Below are 22,500 nucleotides of genomic sequence, written 5' to 3'. Positions count from 1 at the left end.
TAAAATCGGCCTGATTATCTTGTAGTGTGTACCCTGCTTTAGTTGGACCCTGAGTTAGACCCTTAGTTAGACCCTGAGTTAGACCCTGAGTTAGACCCTGAGTTGGACCCTGAGTTGGACCCTGAGTTGGACCCTGAGTTGGACCCTGAGTTAGACCCTGAGTTGGACCCTGAGTTGGACCCTGAGTTAGACCCTGAGTTAGACCCTGAGTTAGACCCTGAGTTGGACTCTGAGTTAGACCCTGAGTTAGACCCTGAGTTGGACCCTGAGTTGGACCCTGAGTTAGACCCTGAGTTAGGACCCTGAGTTGGACCCTGCGTTAGACCCTGAGTTGGACAAATTAGTTGCAGTGACACAAATGATGGCCTCAGGCATTTTGTTTTTGACAAGAGACATTTTTGATTTCTGCAAACTGTACAACATTGATGTGGGTATTATTTCTATTGACCTGGAGAAGGCATTTGATTGTGTCGATCACTCTTTTCTATTTGCCACACTGCAGGCTTTGGGTGTCGGGGCGCACTTGTTGTCCTGGGGGAAGTTGTTGTACAGTGGTGCCTGTTGTGAAGGTGTTCCAGTAAACAGAGGGATCAGCAGTAGCTATGAACAGACACAGAGCTCACTTTGACCCACACTCTGGGAGGGTTGCAGCTTTCTGTTCACTAGCAGAGACCTTAGACCACCTGGTGGTGTCCTGTCCCCGATTGGTTGATGTTTTTAAACTCCTGCAGGAGTGGGTGGGGGGTTTGGGAGAGGTTTTCTCTGTTCCCTCTTAGTCTTTGCCTTTTCTTTAGAGTTCATTTTGGTCCAAACTCTGGTTTTAATTCATTTTATTTTTGCAAGTGCCAAGCTGGCGTTCTGGAAAAAAGTAGGCTGGACCCAGCACACTGTCTGAGGGGTTTGGTGACGGTCTGTCTGAGGGTAGAACACACAATTTAGACTAAGCAACAACTTGGATGCTGTCATGGCAGTGTGGGCGGTTAGGCAGATCCTGTGCTTACTGGGGGAGGGTGGCTCTTTGGTATTGTGTTTTTTGAATGACATTTATTTTGGTTTATTTTCAGTGTTTGTGAAATTAATCACGTATCATTCATTTACTCTGAAAAGGGTATTTTAAGGATTTTTAAATGTTTCATAAAGTCCAGTCATCGTCCTCTTCTTGAGTTTATTTCTAAAGTTTAGAAACTTACAGTTTATTGTGACCTACTCCACCTTCATGTTTCTCTGTTTTTGCTCAGCTGTAACCTGCAGAAGGCTCCGCCCCAGTCAGGCCCCCCCGCCCCTCCAGCCCCTGGAACCTCAGCCCGGTGGAACAACGAGACAAGTAAGGAGGACGCAGTGGAGGCTGCGGTGAAGGACGCCAGGGACTTTAAACGAGTCCAATTCAACCTGGAGTCCCTAAACACCCGCCGCCTGCTCGCACGCATCTCCAAGGGGAGTGGGGCTAAATGTGAGGGGGAGGGGCCAGCCAAGCCACCGGCTGCTCCTAACAGCCGAGTGTGCCAGAACGGTGGACCTGCAGCTTCATTAGCAAGTTTGGTGCTGTCCCTCCCCTCATCGTCTTCCCCCTCTGCATGTCCAAATACCTCTGCCCCACCCTCTATACTTATAGCCCCCCTCCCTGCAATAAAGGCCCCTCCTTCCTCCAATGTGGCCCCGCCAAAGCCTGGCGAGCTGCAGGAGCTGCAGGAGCAGATCGAGCAGATGAGGGAGAAGTTGAGGACTGCTCTGGCAAGGAGGGCAGAGATCCAGACCACTCTTACCAAACCTGTGGTCACAGAGACAAACACTGCCGCTCCTGTTACCACGACAACAACAGAAACAGAAACAAAAACAACAACAACAACATCAGCTCTTCCTAGTGTTGCCGCCGTAACAACAGTGTCTGACCACACAAAGTGTGTGACGACCATGACAGACCCTCCCCACAAAGTCCTGTCCAAAGTCCGGCCCTTTCCCAGAAGATTTGCCAATCAGAGGAGGTGATGATTTCTGTTCACATGAACCACTACACACGGCGGCCATTTTGAACTGCTGACAGGGAGTAGAGATTTAACCCTTCGTTTTCATTAGTTTAGATTTTACCCTTAATTTTTTGAGTGTATTTAGATATTAGTTTGCTTCTTTAACAGTTTTTTCTGATGTAGAAACATTAAAACAGTAAATTGATTTATATCTCTAGCCATTGATTGAATATAAAACATTCTTTAAATATTAATTGCTTCATATAGAATGTTTATAGAAGATTAAATAGTTGTGACAGATAAAATTATCAAAATGGATACAATTATCAGCTCAGATTGCTAAAAATGGCCGCCATGACTCAACAGTTTCATGAGGCGCCGTGGATTCTGGCGCTGCAGAAACTGGACTTCCTGTTAGATAGAAAACTACAGGAGCCTCAGAGGACAAAAAACCTGCAGCTCATGAAAACCAATCACCAGACAAAGCCCAGAAGCCGGTTATCAGATAAACCAGAACCACGATGGCCCTTTTACTCAGACTCTAGACTACTTTCTGAAGCAATAAAATAAAGTTTGTTGTTCGTGCCTCGAATGTTCCGGCACTTCCTGTCGTCGGATTCAGGTTTCTATATTAATAAACAAAAACAAAGGTCACCTTTGCTCAGAGATCAATCAAGTGTTTCAAAGTGGGAACTGGACTGACAATGAAGGGTTCTTTAAGTTCTACTTCGAAACCCAGTCCCTTCACTTCTGTTTAGTTCATCCTCTTATTATGGGATGGTTGTGTACTTTTCTTTTCTATGAAGGAACTTTTGATCATTTGATGTTGACAGTTAAAGAATAAAACGTTAAGTGAAATAATATCTGTACTTTGATTAATAAGAAGTTTTGTTTTTTTGTAAACTCCTTGATTTGACCTTTGAAACCATTGAAGTCATGTAACAGAGAATCACTGAGGAAAGCTGGAGGGCATCTTAAACTAAAGGTCTCTGGAAGATAAGTCAGGGGTCTTTTATCAGGTATTTGTGATGACATTTAAAATGAAGAGACGTTTTACAATTGTATTGAGTGAATGAACTCTGGTGTTTTAATTGATACGCTGGTGATCGGTTCATTATTCTACAGAGGGGGCACAATGTCTCACAGATGAACCGGGATGTACATCTAAAACTCCATTTCCACCAAGCAGTCTGGTTCAGTTCAGTACAGTTTGGTTCAGTACGGTACAGTGAACCGTGATCTAGCTTTTGTTTCCACAGCCTGCCGTACCCTTGATTGGTAAGTGGTAGGTAAGCCGGATGGCGATTGGGCGTCAGCTACAGAATAGAGTGAAATCATTGCAGCCTGACACAGTGTAGCCCTCCAATAAATTCAACAAAGAAGAAGAAGGTGACACAGTAAACAAAGGACAACAATGGAGGACATCCAGCAGAGGTCAGCACCTCTGTGGTCGTCCATGAGGCGGAGCTACAAGCTGGCATTAGTCACAGAAACAAAAACAGCCTTGATATGAATCTCTCCAAATCCACAGGATATTTAAACATGTAGAGATTTGTATTTGTCCTTTATTACCTCTGTCGCACAGAAAGTGACGATTCTGTCGACCAATCAACAGACTGCAGTGTGTCTAGTTCTGCCCTTTAGGGTCAGATCAGTACAGTTGGCACCCCAACAGGGGGTCTTGGCTACAGGGGGTGCCTGAGATATCTGGGGGGCTCTGTCTACTCTGAGGTTGTCAAAATTAGATTTGCAAATATTAAGTAAAACCATGTTTAAAGATTACTGTGACATTGTAGGCATTTTCTGATTTTATCGATGAAAACTTTTCAAAGTTATGTTAATTTTTTGGCTTTGTCACTAAACCCTAAAAAAATATGTCACCAACTCAGCAAACTGTGGAGAAGAGAAACTCTCGAGGACAGAGCAATGAGCAATGAGCACTCTGGAGGAAGGAGCTCAGAGCAGTGACCACATGAGCACTATCGAGCAGAAACCTTAGAGCAGTGACCACATGAGCACCATCGAGGAGAGAGCTTAGAGCAGTAACCACATGAGCACTATCGAGCAGAAACCTTAGAGCAGTGACCACATGAGCACCATCGAGGAGAGAGCTTAGAGCAGTAACCACATGAGCACTATCGAGCAGAAACCTTAGAGCAGTGACCACATGAGCACTATCGAGCAGAAACCTTATAGCAGTCACCACATGAACACTATTGAGGAGAGAACTTAGAGCAGTCACCACATGAACACTATCGAGGAGAGAGCTTAGAGCAGTGACCACATGAACACTATCGAGGAAAGAGCTTAGAGCAGTCACCGCATGAGCACTATTGAGGCGAGAACTCAGAGCAGTGACCACATGAGCACTATCGAGCAGAAACCTTAGAACAGTGACCACATGAGCACTATCAAGCAGAAAGCTTAGAGCAGTGACCACATGAGCACTATCAAGCAGAAAGCTTAGAGCAGTGACCACATCAGCACTATCAAAGGGGAGAGCTCAGAGCAGTCACCACATGAGCACTATCAAGCAGAAACCTTAGAGCAGTGACCACATGAGCACTATTGAGGCGAGAACTTAGAGCAGTGACCATATGAGCACTATTGAGGAGAGAACTTAGAGCAGTCACCACGAGCACTATCGAGGAGAGAGCTTAGAGCAGTCACCACATGAACACTATCGAGGAGAGAGCTTAGAGCAGTGACCACATGAACACTATCGAGGAAAGAGCTTAGAGCAGTCACCGCATGAGCACTATTGAGGCGAGAACTCAGAGCAGTGACCACATGAGCACTATCGAGCAGAAACCTTAGAACAGTGACCACATGAGCACTATCAAGCAGAAAGCTTAGAGCAGTGACCACATGAGCACTATCGAAGGGGAGAGCTCAGAGCAGTCACCACATGAGCACTATTGAGCAGAAAGCTTAGAGCAGTGACCACATGAGCACTATCGAAAGGGAGAGCTCAGAGCAGTGACCACATGAGCACATTTGCCAACAGTTCAAACTGATCTGGCTCTGGACCGTCACAGTTGTGGTCTACAGAGGACTCTGGAGGAGAGAAGTCCTTGACTTCAAACCACATTTCTGTCCCTAAAGTGTCAGACCCGCTTCTCGAGTCTTCGCTCATTGTCAATCAGTTTATGGGTGCGTGTTTGTGTGTGAGGTCAGTTAGTGTGTGTGGTTCTTACCTGAGTTACAGGTGTTTTCTTCTTGATTTTGTATAATGTTGCTTTTAGTAGCATCCTGAATGCAAGGGTACCCCAACCATCCATCCAACTATTTATCAGACCAACCATCCAAACAGACCAACCATACATCCAACTAACAGACCAAACCATCCATCCATCAAAACAGACCAATCATCCATTTAAATATATAGCAGAACAACCATCCAAACAAACCAACCATCCATCCAAACAACAGACCAAACTGTCTAACAGACCAACAATCCATCCAACTGACCAACCATCCATCTACATATATAGATCAACCATCCAAACAACTATCCAACAGACCAACATCCATCAAACTATCTGACACACCATCCAAACAACTATCTAATAGACCGAATTATCAGACAAATCATCCAAAAAGACCAACATCAAACTATCCAACAGACCACCATCCAACCATCCATTCAACAGACCGAACCATCTAACCAACCATCCATCCAACTATCCAACATACCAAACCATCCAACCGTCCATCCAACATACCAAACCATCCATCCATCCATCCAACATACCAAACCATCCAAACAAACCAACCATCCATCCAACAGACCAACATCCATCCAACTAACAGACCAAACCATCCATCTAATTATGCAGGAGATGGATGATCTAACAGACCACCATCCAAACAGACTAAACATCCATCCAAACAGACCAGCCAATCATTCAACCATCCAACAAATGAATTAAAAATAAAATCAGTCCAATGATCAAAGCATTCTGAAAAAAGAAATCAGAATTTATTGAAAACATTTTTAGTCTGTAGTTACTGTCATCGCTTAATTTATCTGCTGTTTAGAAGGATTGTTCACTGATGTTATGGTTTTAAATATCTAAAGCGTTGTGTTTTTACAGAACCTCAACTGTCTCTGTGTTACAAACAGAATGTTTCAATAAAGATGCTTTTATTTTGACAGTGTTGCCTGATCACATGACCTTCACTAGTTTTATACATTTAGCTGATATAACTGGACAGTCGGGTACAGTTGATGAGTAATCTACCATAGGCACAAAGAGAAAAACTACCCCCCCCCCCCCCCCCCCACTAAACTGGTGCTGATGTCACACTCAGGCTCCGCCTCCTTCACAACACACACGTGTCTGTGTGCGTGTGTGAGATGAGGCAGGCTGCGTTCAGGTGAGTCAGGACAGAAGGCCACAGAGGAATAGTTTCCTCTGCTGTTTAACACCAACATTTAAAGAACATCGTCCTCTTGTGGCCAAAATGAGAATTACAACAAACACTTTCATTATTTTCAGAAAAACAGATCAGTGCTGTGTTTAAAGATTACAGTGCCCAATAACCAATCAAACACTCTGTTTACCTTCAGAGAGATGGGACTGAGTCTGTCAATAAAAACATGTTTACCAGAAAATTAAACAATTCTTGAAATCTTTTATTTTATTATCGGCTTGTTTTTTGGCTCTCAGTTTTTCCAAGCAGACCAGCAGCACCTGAACGCATCGTCTGCTTCTCAGTTTCAATCTAATAAATTCATCACAGTGACAGGCCACACCCTCCATCAGGAGACGGAGCCTGAGTGACACAACTGGCGTCATATTGCACATCCAATCAGCTCGCTCGGCTGTCTTCAGAAGTGTCCACAGACGTGCGAGGATTATTGATAAGGCATCGATCCGACAGAAGTCCTGATCAGCTGATCTCTCAGTCCACCAACGCCACTGCCAACGCCAGGCAAACGTCCTGCTCTCCAAGAGTCTCATTCTTCAAAATAAAAGCATGTGAAAAAGAAATCAAAAGTCCAGTTTGTGTTTCAGTCTGTCAGAATCAGGCTGATAAGTAACCGATCAATCATCATATTTAGCAACAGTCTGAAGATCAATCAGTTCCTCGAAGATTACATCAAATTGATCTGTTTCTGATCAGACTGATTGATCGACCCCTCAACTTATCAATTAAACACCTGTATCAATTAAAAATAACGTTTAGAATCAATCAATGACCCGATCAGCTGATCAATGACCCGATCAGCTGATCAATGACCCGATCAGATCATCAAAGACCCGATCAGATGATCCCAGTCCTAATCAGCTGATCACTGATCACAGACCTAATCAGCTGATCACTGATCGATGACCTGATCAAACAGACTGAGGGGTGATGATGTAATCAGGACGGGCTCTGTGGTGCTCTACAGTCTGGTCCTGGACTCGGAGAGGAGGTGCAGTCTGTCTGTGGGGGGGCCTCCTCAGAGGGCCCCGTCACTTCCATGAAGAGCCCCGCAGCCTCCACATGGAGCTGTCTGAGTGGAGGATCAGGACCTCCTCCTGTTGAGGTTTTATTTTCTACTGAAGCCACATTTAGTTCTTCTAAATCTACTCCTGATGCTCCTCCTCCTCCTGATGCTCCTCCCTCTCCTCCTGATGCGCCTCCTGATGCTCCTCCCTCTGCTGATGCTCCTCCCTCTCCTCCTGATGCTCCTCCTCCTCCTGATGCTCCTCCCTCTCCTCCTGATGCTCCTCCTCCTCCTCCTCCTCCTCCTCCTCCTCCTCCTCCTGATGCTTCTCCCTCTCCTCCTACTTCTCCTGACGCTTCTCCCTCTCCTCCTCCCGATGCTCCTCCCATCCAGAACTCAGCAACTACACTAAGCTGTGCGCCTGCTGATACCTGATCTCCCAAGGCTCCTCCTCCTTCTAAGGGGGGGAGGTGCTGGGAGGGGGAGGACAGAGCCTCGGTGATGATAGCAGCGGTCTGAGCGACCCAGTTCAGTTCAGCTCTCACCTCCCCTACTTCTCCTGCTGCAGAAAGGGAGGAGGAGGACGGCTGGGTGTCCGTCTCAGGCCCTTGGGCCAGGCTGCTGGAGGAGCTGGGCTGGGGGATGGGTCCTGGTCCTGGTCCTGGTCTGTGGTTGTTGTTCAGGTTGTCCTGCAGAGCTGTTTGCTGGTTCTGACCCGCCTGTTGGTTCTGAAGCAACATCTCCTGAATCCTGATCTGCTGCAGGATCGCAGGTAGCTCATAGTGATGGAAGAAGTAGATCATGGAATGCTGGGAGGGAGGAGGAAGAGGAGGAAACAGGAGACAAGGAGGAGGGGGAGGAAACAGGAGACGAGGAGGAGGAGGAAACAGGAGACGAGGAGGAGGGGGAGGAAACAGGAGACGAGGAGGAAGAAGAGGAGGAGGAAACAGGAGACGAGGAGGAGGAGGAAACAGGAGACGCGGAGGAGGGGGAGGAAACAGGAGACAAGGAGGAGGGGGAGGAAACAGGAGACGAGGAGGAAGAAGAGGAAACAGGAGACGAGGAGGAAGAAGAGGAGGAGGAAACAGGAGACGAGGAGGAGGGGGAGGAAACAGGAGACAAGGAGGAGGGGGAGGAAACAGGAGACGAGGAGGAAGAAGAGGAAACAGGAGACGAGGAGGAAGAAGAGGAGGAGGAAACAGGAGACGAGGAGGAGGAGGAAACAGGAGACGAGGAGGAGGAGGAAACAGGAGACAAGGAGGAGGGGGAGGAAACAGGAGACGAGGAGGAAGAAGAGGAGGAGGAAACAGGAGACGAGGAGGAGGAGGAAACAGGAGACGAGGAGGAGGGAGAGGAAACAGGAAACGAGGAGGAAGAGGAGGAAACAGGAGACGAGGAGGAGGAGGAAACAGGAGACGAGGAGGAAGAAGAGGAGGAGGAAACAGGAGACGAGGAGGAGGGGGAGGAAACAGGAGATGAGGAGGAGGAAGAGGAGGAAACAGGAGACGAGGAGGAGGAAGAGGAAACAGGAGACGAGGAGGAAGAAGAGGAGGAGGAAACAGGAGACGAGGAGGGGGAGGAAACAGGAGATGAGGAGGAGGAAGAGGAGGAAACAGGAGACGAGGAGGAGGAAGAGGAGGAAACAGGAGACGAGGAGGAGGAAGAGGAGGAAACAGGAGACGAGGAGGAAGAGGAGGAAACAGGAAAAGGAGAAAAAAAAATGTCAGTGATCATCATGTATGGAGGTCAGAGGTCACAATAAACATGATGGTGGACAGTCAGCTGTAACTGTATGCTAACACAACGATGCTAACAGGAAACAGTGTTTGAGCCTCTGTACACACACATTTACACGAACACACACGCTAGTGGAGCTGTCAGTCAAACAAACTTGGCTATACCAATCAATCGGGGACCTGAACACTAACACCGGTGTACACCGGCTGACTCCTCCCCCTGACTGCTGGTTGGCTGCTTCAGGTCCTTCAGAGTTGATAACAAGGTCTGTCCTTGTTTAACATTCAGAGGTCTCACCTGGATGAAGAGCCAGGAGGTGACGAGGGCGAGGCTGCTGTACTGCCCGTTAAAGCGGTAATGATAGGCGTAGAAGGCAAAGTGGTACAGGTAGAAGAACCTGCAACACAAACACACCTGTAACTAATCAAAACTTCACTTTAACAAGTCATTGAAAATGTGCTGATATTCACTACCTGCACAGGTAGACTCACTGATGACATCACAATCATTTTTCATGTTTAATGTTTTAAATGACATTTAAAGTGTGTTATATATTGAAGACGTAAATATCTTCAGTGAGACTCATGAAGTAAACAAACATTTCACTTTAAACTGTTTTTTGTTAAATTAACTCATCTGTCGCTCTCTTCATTTTTTTTTACTGAAATCCTTAACGACAGTTTTTCATGCTGCGCTGTTATTGGTTATAACCAGCCAATGGTGCGAGCCACTGCTGGTCATGTGACTCACCTCAGCCAGTGGCGTTTACTGGTGTTGGTGTGACAGCAGATGGCATCGTACTGATCGGCCAACCAGACAATGAGGATAATGTAAAACGCCGTTGTTGTGTCGTTGAAGAACTCTGACATGATGGCCTCCATGCCTGATGACAGGAAGTGACATCATAGTTCAGCTTGGAGGTTTGTCCAAAAAAAATCCAAACAATCACCTGCTTCAGACTTATCAGACAGACTCCCCTTAAGACCGGGGAGCTGGGACCTGAACTGGACCAGAATCAGTTTGTAGAAAGTGAACTCACCGACAAGTGCAAGAATGACAGTGAGCAGAGGGGCTGCTGGGAAGGCGATGGTCATGTTCATCTCCAACATCTGAAGCAGATCCACTGAGGGAGACAAGATCACAACTTCACAATCACTCACTAATGGTAGAGGCTGCTGAGTAAAGAGTCCATCAGTATTAACTCATCCATTCACACGCTGATGGTAGAGGCTGCTGAGTAAAGAGTCCATCAGTATTAACTCATCCATTCACACGCTGATGGTAGAGGCTGCTGAGTAAAGAGTCCGTCAGTATTAACTCATCCATTCACACGCTGATGGTAGAGGCCGCTGAGTAAAGAGTCCGTCAGTATTAACTCATCCATTCACACACATTCACACGCTGATGGTAGAGGCTGCTGAGTAAAGAGTCCGTCAGTATTAACTCATCCACTCATACACATTCACACGCTGATGGTAGAGGCTGCTGAGTAAAGAGTCCGTCAGTATTAACTCATCCATTCACACACATTCACACGCTGATGGTAGAGGCTGCTGAGTAAAGAGTCCGTCAGTATTAACTCATCCATTCACACGCTGATGGTAGAGGCTGCTGAGTAAAGAGTCCGTCAGTATTAACTCATCCATTCATACACATTCACACACTGATGGTAGAGGCCGCTGAGTAAAGAGTCCGTCAGTATTAACTCATCCATTCATACACATTCACACCCTGATGGTAGAGGCTGCTGAGTAAAGAGTCCGTCAGTATTAACTCATCCATTCATACACATTCACACGCTGATGGTAGAGGCTGCTGTGTAAAGAGTCCATCAGTATTAACTCATCCATTCATACACATTCACACGCTGATGGTAGAGGCTGCTGAGTAAAGAGTCCGTCAGTATTAACTTATCCAGTCATACACATTCACACACTGATGGTAGAGGTCGCTGACTAAAGAGTCCATCAGTATTAACTTATCCATTCATACACATTCACACACTGATGGTAGAGGCCGCTGACTAAAGAGTCCATCAGTAGTGATTCTGGTGTAGTCTGCTTAAGGGCGCGGTCACACTGGCCATCCGTACCGTGCCGTACTCAAGCACGATCCATGAAACTCTGGATTTCTCCATAATGAAGGCTGTCAGCGCTGTGTACCTGCGTGCTTGTGCTCGTGCACGTGCATGAAGCGTACCGTGCCGAAGCACACCTCTCTGAAGTGTGCCAAAGCCAAGGAAGTGTACCGTGCCTGAGCATTGCACGGAGCGCTCACACTGGCCAACCGAACTGGACTTTAGGGTTGAAGTGTGACCGCGCCCTAAGTCTGGCCTTGCTTGGCCCGGTTTAGTCTGATTCTTTGTGGTCTGGTCTTGTTTTATCTGGATAGGTGGTGATGTTTCAAACTGACCAATGAAGACAAAGATCTGGTGGTGAGAGTATCTGAGCAGCATGGACACAGAGAGAGTCTGAAAAATACAAAGCAGACACAGGATCAGTGAATGTATCACCACATCTTTAATCCTGTCCTGTCATTAGATACTAATTCATCTGTTTCCTTAGACTCATCAAATGATAAAAATGTGTTTTTTTCAGGCGGCGTCAGATGTGAATGTGTCACTTACAAAGATGACCATGATGACGAAGGCTGCCAGGTACGAGGTTCTGGCCATCCACATGCTAACGAAGCGGTAATGTTCTCCAGAGACCACGTTCCTCAGGAACCCTAGAGAGAACCACAGTGACATCATCAACCTGCTGACCCACAGGTAGAACATTCCTGCCTGTTAGACCTGGGTTTGAGGGGACTATCGGGGAAATGTGTATTCTGTTCCACACACCAGGGTCAGTCCTCAAGGGGCGGGGCTTAGACAAACTGCGGTACCTTTGTTCTCTTCATTCTCCGCGAGCGCCTTCACACTCGACATCAGGATGTCGTCGTATCCCAGAAACTCGTCTAACAGGAAGCGACTGAAACCATCCCCGAAACACTCGTCCTTCATCGGGTCTGAACACAAAGTTATATGATGTAAAGAGGGACGCAGGTGTGATAAACACAGGTGTGACGCAGACAGGTGTGATAAACACAGGTGTGAGGCAGACAGGTGTGATAAACACAGGTGTGAGGCAGACAGGTGTGAGGCAGACAGGTGTGATGGTGACACGTGTGATAGTGTCAGGTGCGATAGTGACAGCTGAATGTTGACAGGTGTGATAGTGACTGCTGAATGGTGACAGGTGTGAGGCAGACAGGTGTGATAGTGACAGGTGTGATAGTGACTGCTGAATGGTGACAGGTGTGAGGCAGACAGGTGTGATGGTGACACGTGTGATAGTGTCAGGTATGATAGTGACAGGTGTGATAGTGACAGCTGAATGTTGACAGGTGTGATAGTGACTGCTGAATGGTGACAGGTGTGATAGTGACTGCTGAATGGTGACAGGTGTGAGGCAGACAGGTGTGATAGTGACAGCTGAATGGTGACAGGTATGATGGTGACAGGTGTGATAGTGACAGCTGAATGGTGACAGGTGTGATAGTGACAGGTGTGATAGTGACTGCTGAATGGTGACAGGTATGATGGTGACAGGTGTGATAGTGACAGCTGAATGGTGACAGGTGTGATAGTGACTGCTGAATGGTGACAGGTGTGAGGCAGACAGGTGTGATGGTGACAGGTGTGATAGTGACAGCTGAATGGTGACAGGTGTGATAGTGACTGCTGAATGGTGACAGGTGTGAGGCAGACAGGTGTGATGGTGACAGGTGTGATGGTGACAGCTGAATGGTGACAGGTGTGATAGTGACTGCTGAATGGTGACAGGTGTGATGGTGACAGGTGCGATAGTGACAGGTGAATGGTGACAGGTGTGATAGTGACAGCTGAATGTTGACAGGTGTGATAGTGACAGGTGAATGGTGACAGGTGTGATAGTGACTGCTGAATGGTGACAGGTGTGAGGCAGACAGGTGTGATGGTGACAGGTGTGATAGTGACAGCTGAATGGTGACAGGTGTGATAGTGACTGCTGAATGGTGACAGGTGTGAGGCAGACAGGTGTGATGGTGACAGGTGTGATAGTGACTGCTGAATGGTGACAGGTGTGAGGCAGACAGGTGTGATGGTGACAGGTGTGATAGTGACAGCTGAATGGTGACAGGTGTGAGAGTGACTGCTGAATGGTGACAGGTGTGAGAGTGACTGCTGAATGGTGACAGGTGTGATAGTGACTGCTGAATGGTGACAGGTGTAAGGCAGACAGGTGTCTTACCCAGAGTGACGACCATGACGGGGATGTTGAGTCTCTGTCTGGTGCTCTGAGAGAGTCGCAAGAAGCCGTACTCCAAGGAATACTCCACCATATACTCCTCCTGAGGCCACACTGAGAGAGACAGACAGGTTAATACAGAGAGATAGACAGGTTAATACAGAGAGATAGACATATACAGAGAGACAGACAGGTTCACAGAGAGACAGACAGGTTCATACAGAGAGACAGACAGGTTCATATACAGAGAGACAGACAGGTTTGTAGAGAGACAGACAGGTTCATACACAGAGAGACAGACAGGTTCATATACAAAGAGACAGACAGGTTCGTAGAGAGACAGACAGGTTCATACACAGAGAGACAGACAGGTTCGTAGAGAGACCGACAGGTTCATACACAGAGAGACAGACAGGTTTGTAGAGATAAAGGTTCATACACAGAGAGACAGACAGGTTCATATACAGAGAGACAGACAGGTTTGTAGAGAAACAGACAGGTTCATATACAGAGACAGACAGGTTCATACACAGAGAGACAGACAGGCTCGTAGAGAGACAGACAGGTTCATACTCAGAGAGACAGACAGGTTCATATACAGAGAGACAGACAGGTTCATACACAGAGAGACAGACAGGTTTATAGAGAGACAGACAGGTTCATATACAGAGAGACAGACAGGTTCATAGAGAGACAGACAGGTTCATAGAGAGACAGACAGGTTCGTAGAGAGACAGACAGGTTCATACATAGAGAGACAGACAGGTTCATATACAGAGAGACAGACAGGTTCATACATAGAGAGACAGACAGGTTCATACATAGAGAGACAGACAGGTTCATAGAGAGACAGACAGGTTCATATACAGAGAGACAGACAGGTTCGTAGAGAGACAGACAGGTTCATATACAGAGAGACAGACAGGTTCATACATAGAGAGACAGACAGGTTCATACACAGAGAGACAGACAGGTTCATATACAGAGAGACAGACAGGTTCATATACAGAGAGACAGACAGGTTCATATACAGAGAGACAGACAGGTTCATATACAGAGAGACAGACAGGTTCATACACAGAGAGATAAGGAGAGGATGACATCTTCCTGGGAGCTCTCTTAGGCTCCTCGAGATCGTTGGTTGACGGCTTGCCAGAACAACCTTTTTTGTAACATGACAATGAGTAAGGTCTTTTACCTGCTTTTTGTAAAGATAACACTTATGAGTTGACGCTATACAAATAAAAATTGATTGATTGATTGATTTGTGGTTCAACAACAATAACTGAGGCTAACGTTAGCAGGATACCTGTCACAAAGCCACACTCTGCTGACACCTGCTGGTTTAATAGAGTACTGCAGCTGATTAACAAAATAAAAATACCAACAATAAAAATAAAATAATATTAAATAATAATTATTACTACTTAATTGGCAGGGTTGGTAGAGGACACTAAACCATAACAGTTACCGCAGGTGCTTCCTTCCAGGTAGAGGAGGAGGAGGAGAAGAAGAAGGAAGAGGATAAGAGTAAACAAGGAGGGGGAAGAGGAGTAGAGGAGAAGAGTAAACAAGGAGGGGGAGGAGTAGAGGAGAAGAGTAAACAAGGAGGGGGAATAGAAGGAGGAGTAGAGGAGAAGAGTAAACAAGGAGGGAGAAGAGGAGAAGAGGAGAAGAGCAAACAAGGAGGGGGAATAGAAGGAGGAGTAGAGGAGAAGAGTAAACAAGGAGGGGGAATAGAAGGAGGAGTAGAGGAGAAGAGTAAACAAGGAGGGAGAAGAGGAGTAGAGGAGAAGAGCAAACAAGGAGGGGGAATAGAAGGAGGAGTAGAGGAGAAGAGTAAACAAGGAGGGGGAATAGAAGGAGGAGTAGAGGAGAAGAGTAAACAAGGAGGGAGAAGAGGAGAAGAGGAGAAGAGCAAACAAGGAGGGAGAAGAGGAGAAGAGCAAACAAGGAGGGAGAAGAGGAGTAGAGGAGAAGAGTAAACAAGGAGGGGGAGGAGTAGAGGAGAAGAGTAAACAAGGAGGGGGAATAGAAGGAGGAGGAGGAGTAGAAGAAGAAAAAGAAAGCAGAGTAGAGGAGAAGAAGGAGAAGGAAGAGGAGGAGGAGGGTTTACCTGCTCTGGTCATCATCTCCAGCTCAGACACTGAGTCCTTCAGCGGCTGCATACCTTTAGTGGTCTGGCTGAAGGAGACGTCCTGGCTGTCGTTCATTCCTCCTCCCGCTGCTCCTCCTCCTCCTCCCCCGACACCTCCTCCAATCAGAGATGGCTTCAGACGAGGCTCGATGTCCAGCTCAAACTTAAAAAGAAGTACAAATAGATCACAGATCTGCAACTGAGTCACACCTGGTCACACCTGATAACTTCTAATAACACCTGGTCACACCTGATAACTACTAACGACACCTGGTCACACCTGATAACTACTAACGACACCTGGTCACACCTGATAACTTCTAATGACACCTGGTCACACCTGATAACTACTAATGATACCTGGTCACACCTGATACTCTACTAACGACACCTGGTCACACCTGATAACTACTAACGACACCTGGTCACACCTGATAACTTCTAATGACACCTGGTCACACCTGATAACTACTAACGACACCTGGTCACACCTGATAACTACTAACGACACCTGGTCACACCTGATAACTACTAACGACACCTGGTCACACCTGATAACTACTAATGACACCTGGTCACACCTGATAACTTTTAACGACACCTGGTCACACCTGATAACTTCTAATGACACCTGGTCACACCTGATAACTTCTAAGGACACCTGGTCACACCTGATAACTTCTAATGATACCTGGTCACACCTGATAACTACTAACGACACCTGGTCACACCTGATAACTTCTAATGACACCTGGTCACACCTGATAACTACTAACGACACCTGGTCACACCTGATAACTACTAACGACACCTGGTCACACCTGATAACTACTAACGACACCTGGTCACACCTGATAACTACTAATGACACCTGGTCACACCTGATAACTTTTAACGACACCTGGTCACACCTGATAACTTCTAATGACACCTGGTCACACCTGATAACTACTAATGATACCTGGTCACACCTGATAACTACTAACGACACCTGGTCACACCTGATAACTTCTAATGACACCTGGTCACACCTGATAACTTCTAATGACACCTGGTCACACCTGATAACTACTAATGATACCTGGTCACACCTGATTAAGTTTCGATTCTGGGAGTGAGTTCCCACCCACTGATCTGTGATTGGTCTTTAGCTTCAGTGGTCGAAAAATTATGAGGAACTAGCGTTGTAGCTTCACCCCGCTAACCGCAACAGCTTCCAGTGACACAAAAATCGTCATTTTGCGTCACTGGAAGCTCCTTTTCAGACTTAGAAATACAAAGATTTCCCGTCTCAGGGGAAAATGAGGGCGGGATGCACGACCATTCAAAAATACTACCAGGTTTCTAATGATACAGAGCTTAATGCAAATGGGTGTAAAGTATCCCTTTAATGTGCTAACAGCTGCCCACCCCTATGCTGCCACCTGGTGTCTGTGGAGAGAATTGAAACTGTGAGCTCTCTGCTCACCTGTACTGAGCTGTTGTCGAACATCTCAACAGTCATCTCCTCCTCTTCCTCTTCTTCCTCCTGCAGTGCTGCCAGGCTGAGCCCTGCCACTACCCCCCCTCCTCCTCCCCCCTCCTCGGCATCCAGCTCCTCCTGGAGGCCGGAGGAGTCGTAGTACTGCAGGAAGACGGAGGCTCTGCTGGAGTTCCTCTGGATCTCCACACGCAGGATGCCATCACGAGGCCAGCGCTCCCTCACTGCCTCCAGGCAGTTGATGGGCGAGCGAGAGAAGGCGATGTGGATGTAGGCGAGGATGAAGAGGACGAAGAGCGCCTGAACATGAGAGAGCATGACATGAGGTTGATAAGTCAGTTCTTTCTCTGTATTATGATAGAAATCAGCTGATGTGCTGACTGAGGGTGATTCAGCAGTCTGTATTGTCAATGGTTATTTTATTTTCGTCCAACAATTGTTATAAATGGTCCGTCTATACCAGTGGTTCTCAAACAGTTTCTGCCCCCCCCCAATAGGACAGTGTTCTCTGCACCTGCTCTGTAAGCTAAGAGAAAACATTTCCTGTTGTTTTCCATAAAAAATACAAATGTAAGTACAGATGTATTATTGTTGCCTCATCCGTCTTTGTTGCTTCACTCAGTGTTGCTGAGAAAAGCTCTGAGGTGTGACTGATGTTAATCTGATGGATCAACACAAACCAGATTCCATTTACATTCCTGCAGATTAGAAACACAGACGGAACGTAAAGAACCCTAACCCTGGTGTTGTTGTTTTCCAGACAGACGTTAGTTTTTGCTGAATGCATAAACATTTTAACCAGGGTCCTGTTCTGAGCATGCTCTGCAGACACAGTCACCACCACAATGTATGAAGGTAGCTTTACTGTAATAATCAGATTCTATAATCAGAGTCTATGATCAGAGTCTATGATCAGAGTCTATGATCAGAGTCTATGATCAGAGTCTATGATCATAGTCTATACTCAGAGTCTATACTCAGAGTCTATAATCAGAGTCTATAATCAGAGTCTATGATCAGAGTCTATAATCAGAGTCTATGATCAGATTCTATGATCTGAGTCTATACTCAGAGTCTATACTCAGAGTCTATACTCAGAGTCTATGATCAGAGTCTATACTCAGAGTCTATGATCAGAGTCTATAATCAGAGTCTATGATCAGATTCTATAATCAGATTCTATAATCAGAGTCTATAATCAGATTCTATAATCAGTCTATACTCAGAGTCTATACTCAGAGTCTATGATCAGATTCTATAATCAGAGTCTATGATCAGATTATATACTCAGAGTCTATAATCAGATTCTATAATCAGAGTCTATGATCATAGTCTATACTCAGAGTCTATGATCAGAGTCTATAATCAGATTCTATGATCAGAGTCTATGATCAGAGTCTATGATCATAGTCTATACTCAGAGTCTATACTCAGAGTCTATAATCAGAGTCTATAATCAGAGTCTATGATCAGAGTCTATAATCAGTCTATGATCAGATTCTATAATCAGAGTCTATAATCAGATTCTATAATCAGTCTATACTCAGAGTCTATACTCAGAGTCTATGATCAGATTCTATAATCAGAGTCTATAATCAGATTCTATACTCAGTCTATACTCAGAGTCTATACTCAGATTCTATGATCTGAGTCTATACTCAGAGTCTATACTCAGAGTCTATACTCAGAGTCTATGATCAGAGTCTATGATCAGAGTCTATACTCAGGGTCTATACTCAGAGTCTATGATCAGAGTCTATACTCAGAGTCTATGATCAGAGTCTATAATCAGAGTCTATAATCAGAGTCTATGATCAGATTCTATAATCAGAGTCTATAATCAGAGTCTATGATCAGATTATATAATCAGAGTCTATGATCAGATTATATACTCAGAGTCTATAATCAGAGTCTATGATCAGATTATATACTCAGATTCTATAATCAGAGTCTATGATCAGATTCTATAATCAGAGTCTATAATCAGAGTCTATGATCAGATTATATAATCAGAGTCTATGATCAGATTATATACTCAGAGTCTATAATCAGAGTCTATGATCAGATTATATACTCAGATTCTATAATCAGAGTCTATGATCAGATTATATACTCAGAGTCTATAATCAGAGTCTATAATCAGAGTCTATGATCAGATTCTATGATCAGAGTCTATAATCAGAGTCTATAATCAGATTCTATAATCAGTCTATACTCAGAGTCTATAATCAGAGTCTATGATCAGAGTCTATAATCAGAGTCTATGATCAGAGTCTATACTCAGAGTCTACAGTGGGTACGGAAAGTATTCAGACCCCTTTACATTTTTCACTCTTTGTTTCATTTCAGCCATTTGCTAAAATCAAAAAAGTTCATTTTATTTCTCATTAATGTACACTCAGCACCCCATCTTGACAGAAAAAAAACAGAAATGTAGAAATTTTTGCAAATTTATTAAAAAAGAAAAACTGAAATATCACATGGTCATAAGTATTCAGACCCTTTGCTGTGACACTCATATTTAACTCACATGCTGTCCATTTCTTCTGATCCTCCTTGAGATGGTTCTGCTCCTTCATTGGAGTCCAGCTGTGTTTAATTAAACTGACTGGACTTGATTAGGAAAGGCACACACCTGTCTATATAAGACCTTACAGCTCACAGTGCATGTCAGAGCAAATGAGAATCATGAGGTCGAAGGAACTGCCCAAGGAGCTCAGAGACAGAATTGTGGCAAGGCACAGATCTGGCCAAGGTTACAAAAGAATTTCTGCAGCACTCAAGGTTCCTAAGAGCACAGTGGCCTCCATAATCCTTAAATGGAAGAAGTTTGGGACGACCAGAACTCTTCCTAGACCTGGCCGTCCAGCCAAACTGAGCAATCGTGGGAGAAGAGCCTTGGTGAGAGAGGTAAAGAAAAACCCAAAGATCACTGTGGCTGAGCTCCAGAGATGCAGTAGGGAGATGGGAGAAAGTTCCACAAAGTCAACTATCACTGCAGCCCTCCACCAGTCCGGGCTTTATGGCAGAGTGGCCCGACGGAAGCCTCTCCTCAGTGCAAGACATATGAAAGCCCGCATAGAGTTTGCCAAAAAACACATGAAGGACTCCCAGACTATGAGAAAGAAGATTCTCTGGTCTGATGAGACCAAGATTGAACTTTTTGGCTGTAATTCTAAGTGGTATGTGTGGAGAAAACCAGGCACTGCTCATCACCTGCCCAATACAATCCCAACAGTGAAACATGGTGGTGGCAGCATCATGCTATGGGGGTGTTTTTCAGCTGCAGGGACAGGACGACTGGTTGCAATTGAAGGAAAGATGAATGCGGCCAAGTACAGAGATATCCTGGAAGAAAACCTCTTCCAGAGTGCTCAGGACCTCAGACTGGGCCGAAGGTTCACCTTCCAACAAGACAATGACCCTAAGCACACAGCTAAAATAACAAAGGAGTGGCTTCGGAACAACTCTGTGACCATTCTTGACTGGCCCAGCCAGAGCCCTGACCTAAACCCAATTGAGCATCTCTGGAGAGACCTGAAAATGGCTGTCCACCAACGTTCATCATCCAACCTGACAGAACTGGAGAGGATCTGCAAGGAAGAATGGCAGAGGATCCCCAAATCCAGGTGTGAAAAACTTGTTGCATCATTCCCAAGAAGACTCATGGCTGTACTAGCTCAAAAGGGTGCTTCTACTCAATACTGAGCAAAGGGTCTGAATACTTATGACCATGTGATATTTCAGTTTTTCTTTTTTAATAAATTTGCAAAAATTTCTACATTTCTGTTTTTTTTCTGTCAAGATGGGGTGCTGAGTGTACATTAATGAGAAATAAAATGAACTTTTTTGATTTTAGCAAATGGCTGCAATGAAACAAAGAGTGAAAAATGTAAAGGGGTCTGAATACTTTCCGTACCCACTGTATACTCAGAGTCTATAATCAGAGTCTATAATCAGAGTCTATACTCAGTCTATACTCAGAGTCTATGATCAGAGTCTATAATCAGAGTCTATAATCAGAGTCTATGATCAGAGTCTATAATCAGAGTCTATAATCAGAGTCTATGATCAGAGTCTATACTCAGAGTCTATGATCAGAGTCTATAATCAGAGTCTATAATCAGAGTCTATAATCAGAATCTATACTCAGAGTCCATGATCAGATTCTATGTGTAGAATTAAAAAATATGAAGTCAGGCTGTGCAATATGTCGCATTGAAGGCAGCGAGCAGCGTTGAACTGCTAGTCTAACAACGATGATTTTAAATACGTAAAATAAATCTTTTTTTTTTCACTCAACCAAAACAGTAGAATCTCGTTTATTCTGGCAGGATAGTCATGGAACATATATGAAGGCTCTACGTCACGCCCGAGCTGCCTACTACTCCTCTCTAATTGAGGAAAACAAAAGCAATCCTAGATACCTTTTCAGCACTGTAGCCAGGCTGACAGAGAGTCATGGCTCCATTAAGCCTTGTATTCCTCTAGCCCTCAGCAGTAATGATTTCCTGTGCTTTTTCAACAACAAAATTCTAGACATCAGAGACAAAATTGGTAACCTCCTGCCCTTACCTGGTGCAGAGACGTCTGATACGGCAGAGACAGTTCCAGGACCAGATATTAGTCTAGACTGTTTTTCTCCAATCGACCTTTCAGAGCTAAATTCAATTATTTCTGCGTCGAAACCGTCAACCTGTCTTTTAGACCCAATCCCAACCAAGCTGTTTAAGGAAGTCTTTCCCTTAGTTAGCAACTCTATATTAGATATGATCAATTTGTCTTTACTGGCAGGCTATGTACCACAGGCATTTAAAGTAGCGGTAATCAAACCTCTACTTAAAAAACCTACTCTAGATTCAGGAACTCTGGCTAACTACAGGCCTATATCCAACCTTCCTTTTTTCTCAAAGATCCTGGAGAAGGTGGTAGCTAAACAGCTGTGTGACTTTCTCCATGACAACAGTTTATTTGAGGAGTTTCAGTCAGGATTTACAGTCCACCATAGCACTGAGACTGCACTAGTTAGAGTTACAAACGATCTACTTCTAGCCTCAGACAGGGGACTTCTGTCTGTGCTCGTCTTGTTAGATCTTAGTGCTGCTTTTGACACCATTGACCATCAGATCCTATTATACAGACTAGAACATTTACTTGGAATTACAGGGACTGCTTTAAGTTGGTTTGAATCCTACTTATCAGACCGATCTCAGTTTGTACATGTTAATGATGAGTCCTCTATGCACACCAAAGTTAACCATGGAGTGCCACAAGGTTCAGTGCTTGGACCAATTCTTTTTACATTATATATGCTTCCTCTGGGAAATATTATGAGGAAACACTCCATACAGTTTCATTGTTATGCAGATGATACTCAGCTTTATGTATCAATGAAGCCCGATGGCACCAGTCAGTTATGTAAGCTAGAAACGTGCCTTAAGGACGTTAGGACCTGGATGACCAGAAATGTT

At 45.1% G+C, this 22,500-nt stretch overlaps 2 protein-coding genes and 1 long non-coding RNA gene across 8 annotated transcripts in view; 2 read left to right on the top strand and 1 right to left on the bottom strand.

The window, feature by feature from the left end:
• Positions 1-2,179, top strand: part of grin3bb (glutamate receptor, ionotropic, N-methyl-D-aspartate 3Bb) — a 41,227-nt gene extending 39,048 nt beyond the window's left edge. Inside the window, exon 9 of the mRNA XM_061034778.1 lies at positions 1,239-2,179. Coding sequence (XP_060890761.1) covers positions 1,239-1,986 — 748 coding nt within the window. The 3' untranslated portion in view covers positions 1,987-2,179. The remainder of the gene's footprint in view (positions 1-1,238) is intronic.
• Positions 2,180-5,924: 3,745 nt separating this feature from the next.
• tmem259 (transmembrane protein 259) overlaps positions 5,925-22,500 on the bottom strand; it is a 20,451-nt gene continuing 3,875 nt past the window's right edge. Inside the window, exons 3-13 of one of the 3 annotated variants that reach the window (XM_061034777.1) lie at positions 17,018-17,329; positions 15,529-15,712; positions 13,416-13,526; positions 12,028-12,150; positions 11,768-11,868; positions 11,554-11,611; positions 10,181-10,264; positions 9,892-10,024; positions 9,439-9,538; positions 7,749-8,213; positions 5,925-7,613 (exon numbers count right to left, since the gene is read on the bottom strand). In XM_061034777.1, coding sequence (XP_060890760.1) covers positions 7,338-7,613; positions 7,749-8,213; positions 9,439-9,538; positions 9,892-10,024; positions 10,181-10,264; positions 11,554-11,611; positions 11,768-11,868; positions 12,028-12,150; positions 13,416-13,526; positions 15,529-15,712; positions 17,018-17,329 — 1,947 coding nt within the window. In that variant the 3' untranslated portion in view covers positions 5,925-7,337. Of the gene's footprint in view, positions 8,214-9,438; positions 9,539-9,891; positions 10,025-10,180; positions 10,265-11,553; positions 11,612-11,767; positions 11,869-12,027; positions 12,151-13,415; positions 13,527-15,528; positions 15,713-17,017; positions 17,330-22,500 lie in introns of all 3 variants that reach the window. The other 2 variants (XM_061034775.1, XM_061034776.1) reach the window with 2 other exon arrangements.
• LOC132971942 (uncharacterized) lies at positions 13,416-14,474 on the top strand. 4 transcript variants are annotated; one of them, XR_009672840.1, is made up of 6 exons: positions 13,416-13,543; positions 13,626-13,647; positions 13,692-13,739; positions 13,844-13,891; positions 14,002-14,049; positions 14,178-14,233. It is a non-coding gene; the product is annotated as an uncharacterized LOC132971942 (long non-coding RNA). The 4 variants fall into 4 exon arrangements; XR_009672839.1 differs by lacking the exons at positions 14,002-14,049; positions 14,178-14,233 and adding an exon at positions 14,362-14,474 and having other exon boundaries at positions 13,692-13,715; positions 13,844-13,867; XR_009672837.1 differs by lacking the exons at positions 14,002-14,049; positions 14,178-14,233 and adding an exon at positions 13,934-13,958.

Source organism: Labrus mixtus, chromosome 3 (assembly GCF_963584025.1).
Source record: "Labrus mixtus chromosome 3, fLabMix1.1, whole genome shotgun sequence".
NCBI lineage: Eukaryota > Metazoa > Chordata > Actinopteri > Labriformes > Labridae > Labrus > Labrus mixtus.
The sequence above is the reverse complement of the archived record's forward strand: the minus strand, read 5'-3'. Positions and strand labels throughout refer to the sequence as shown.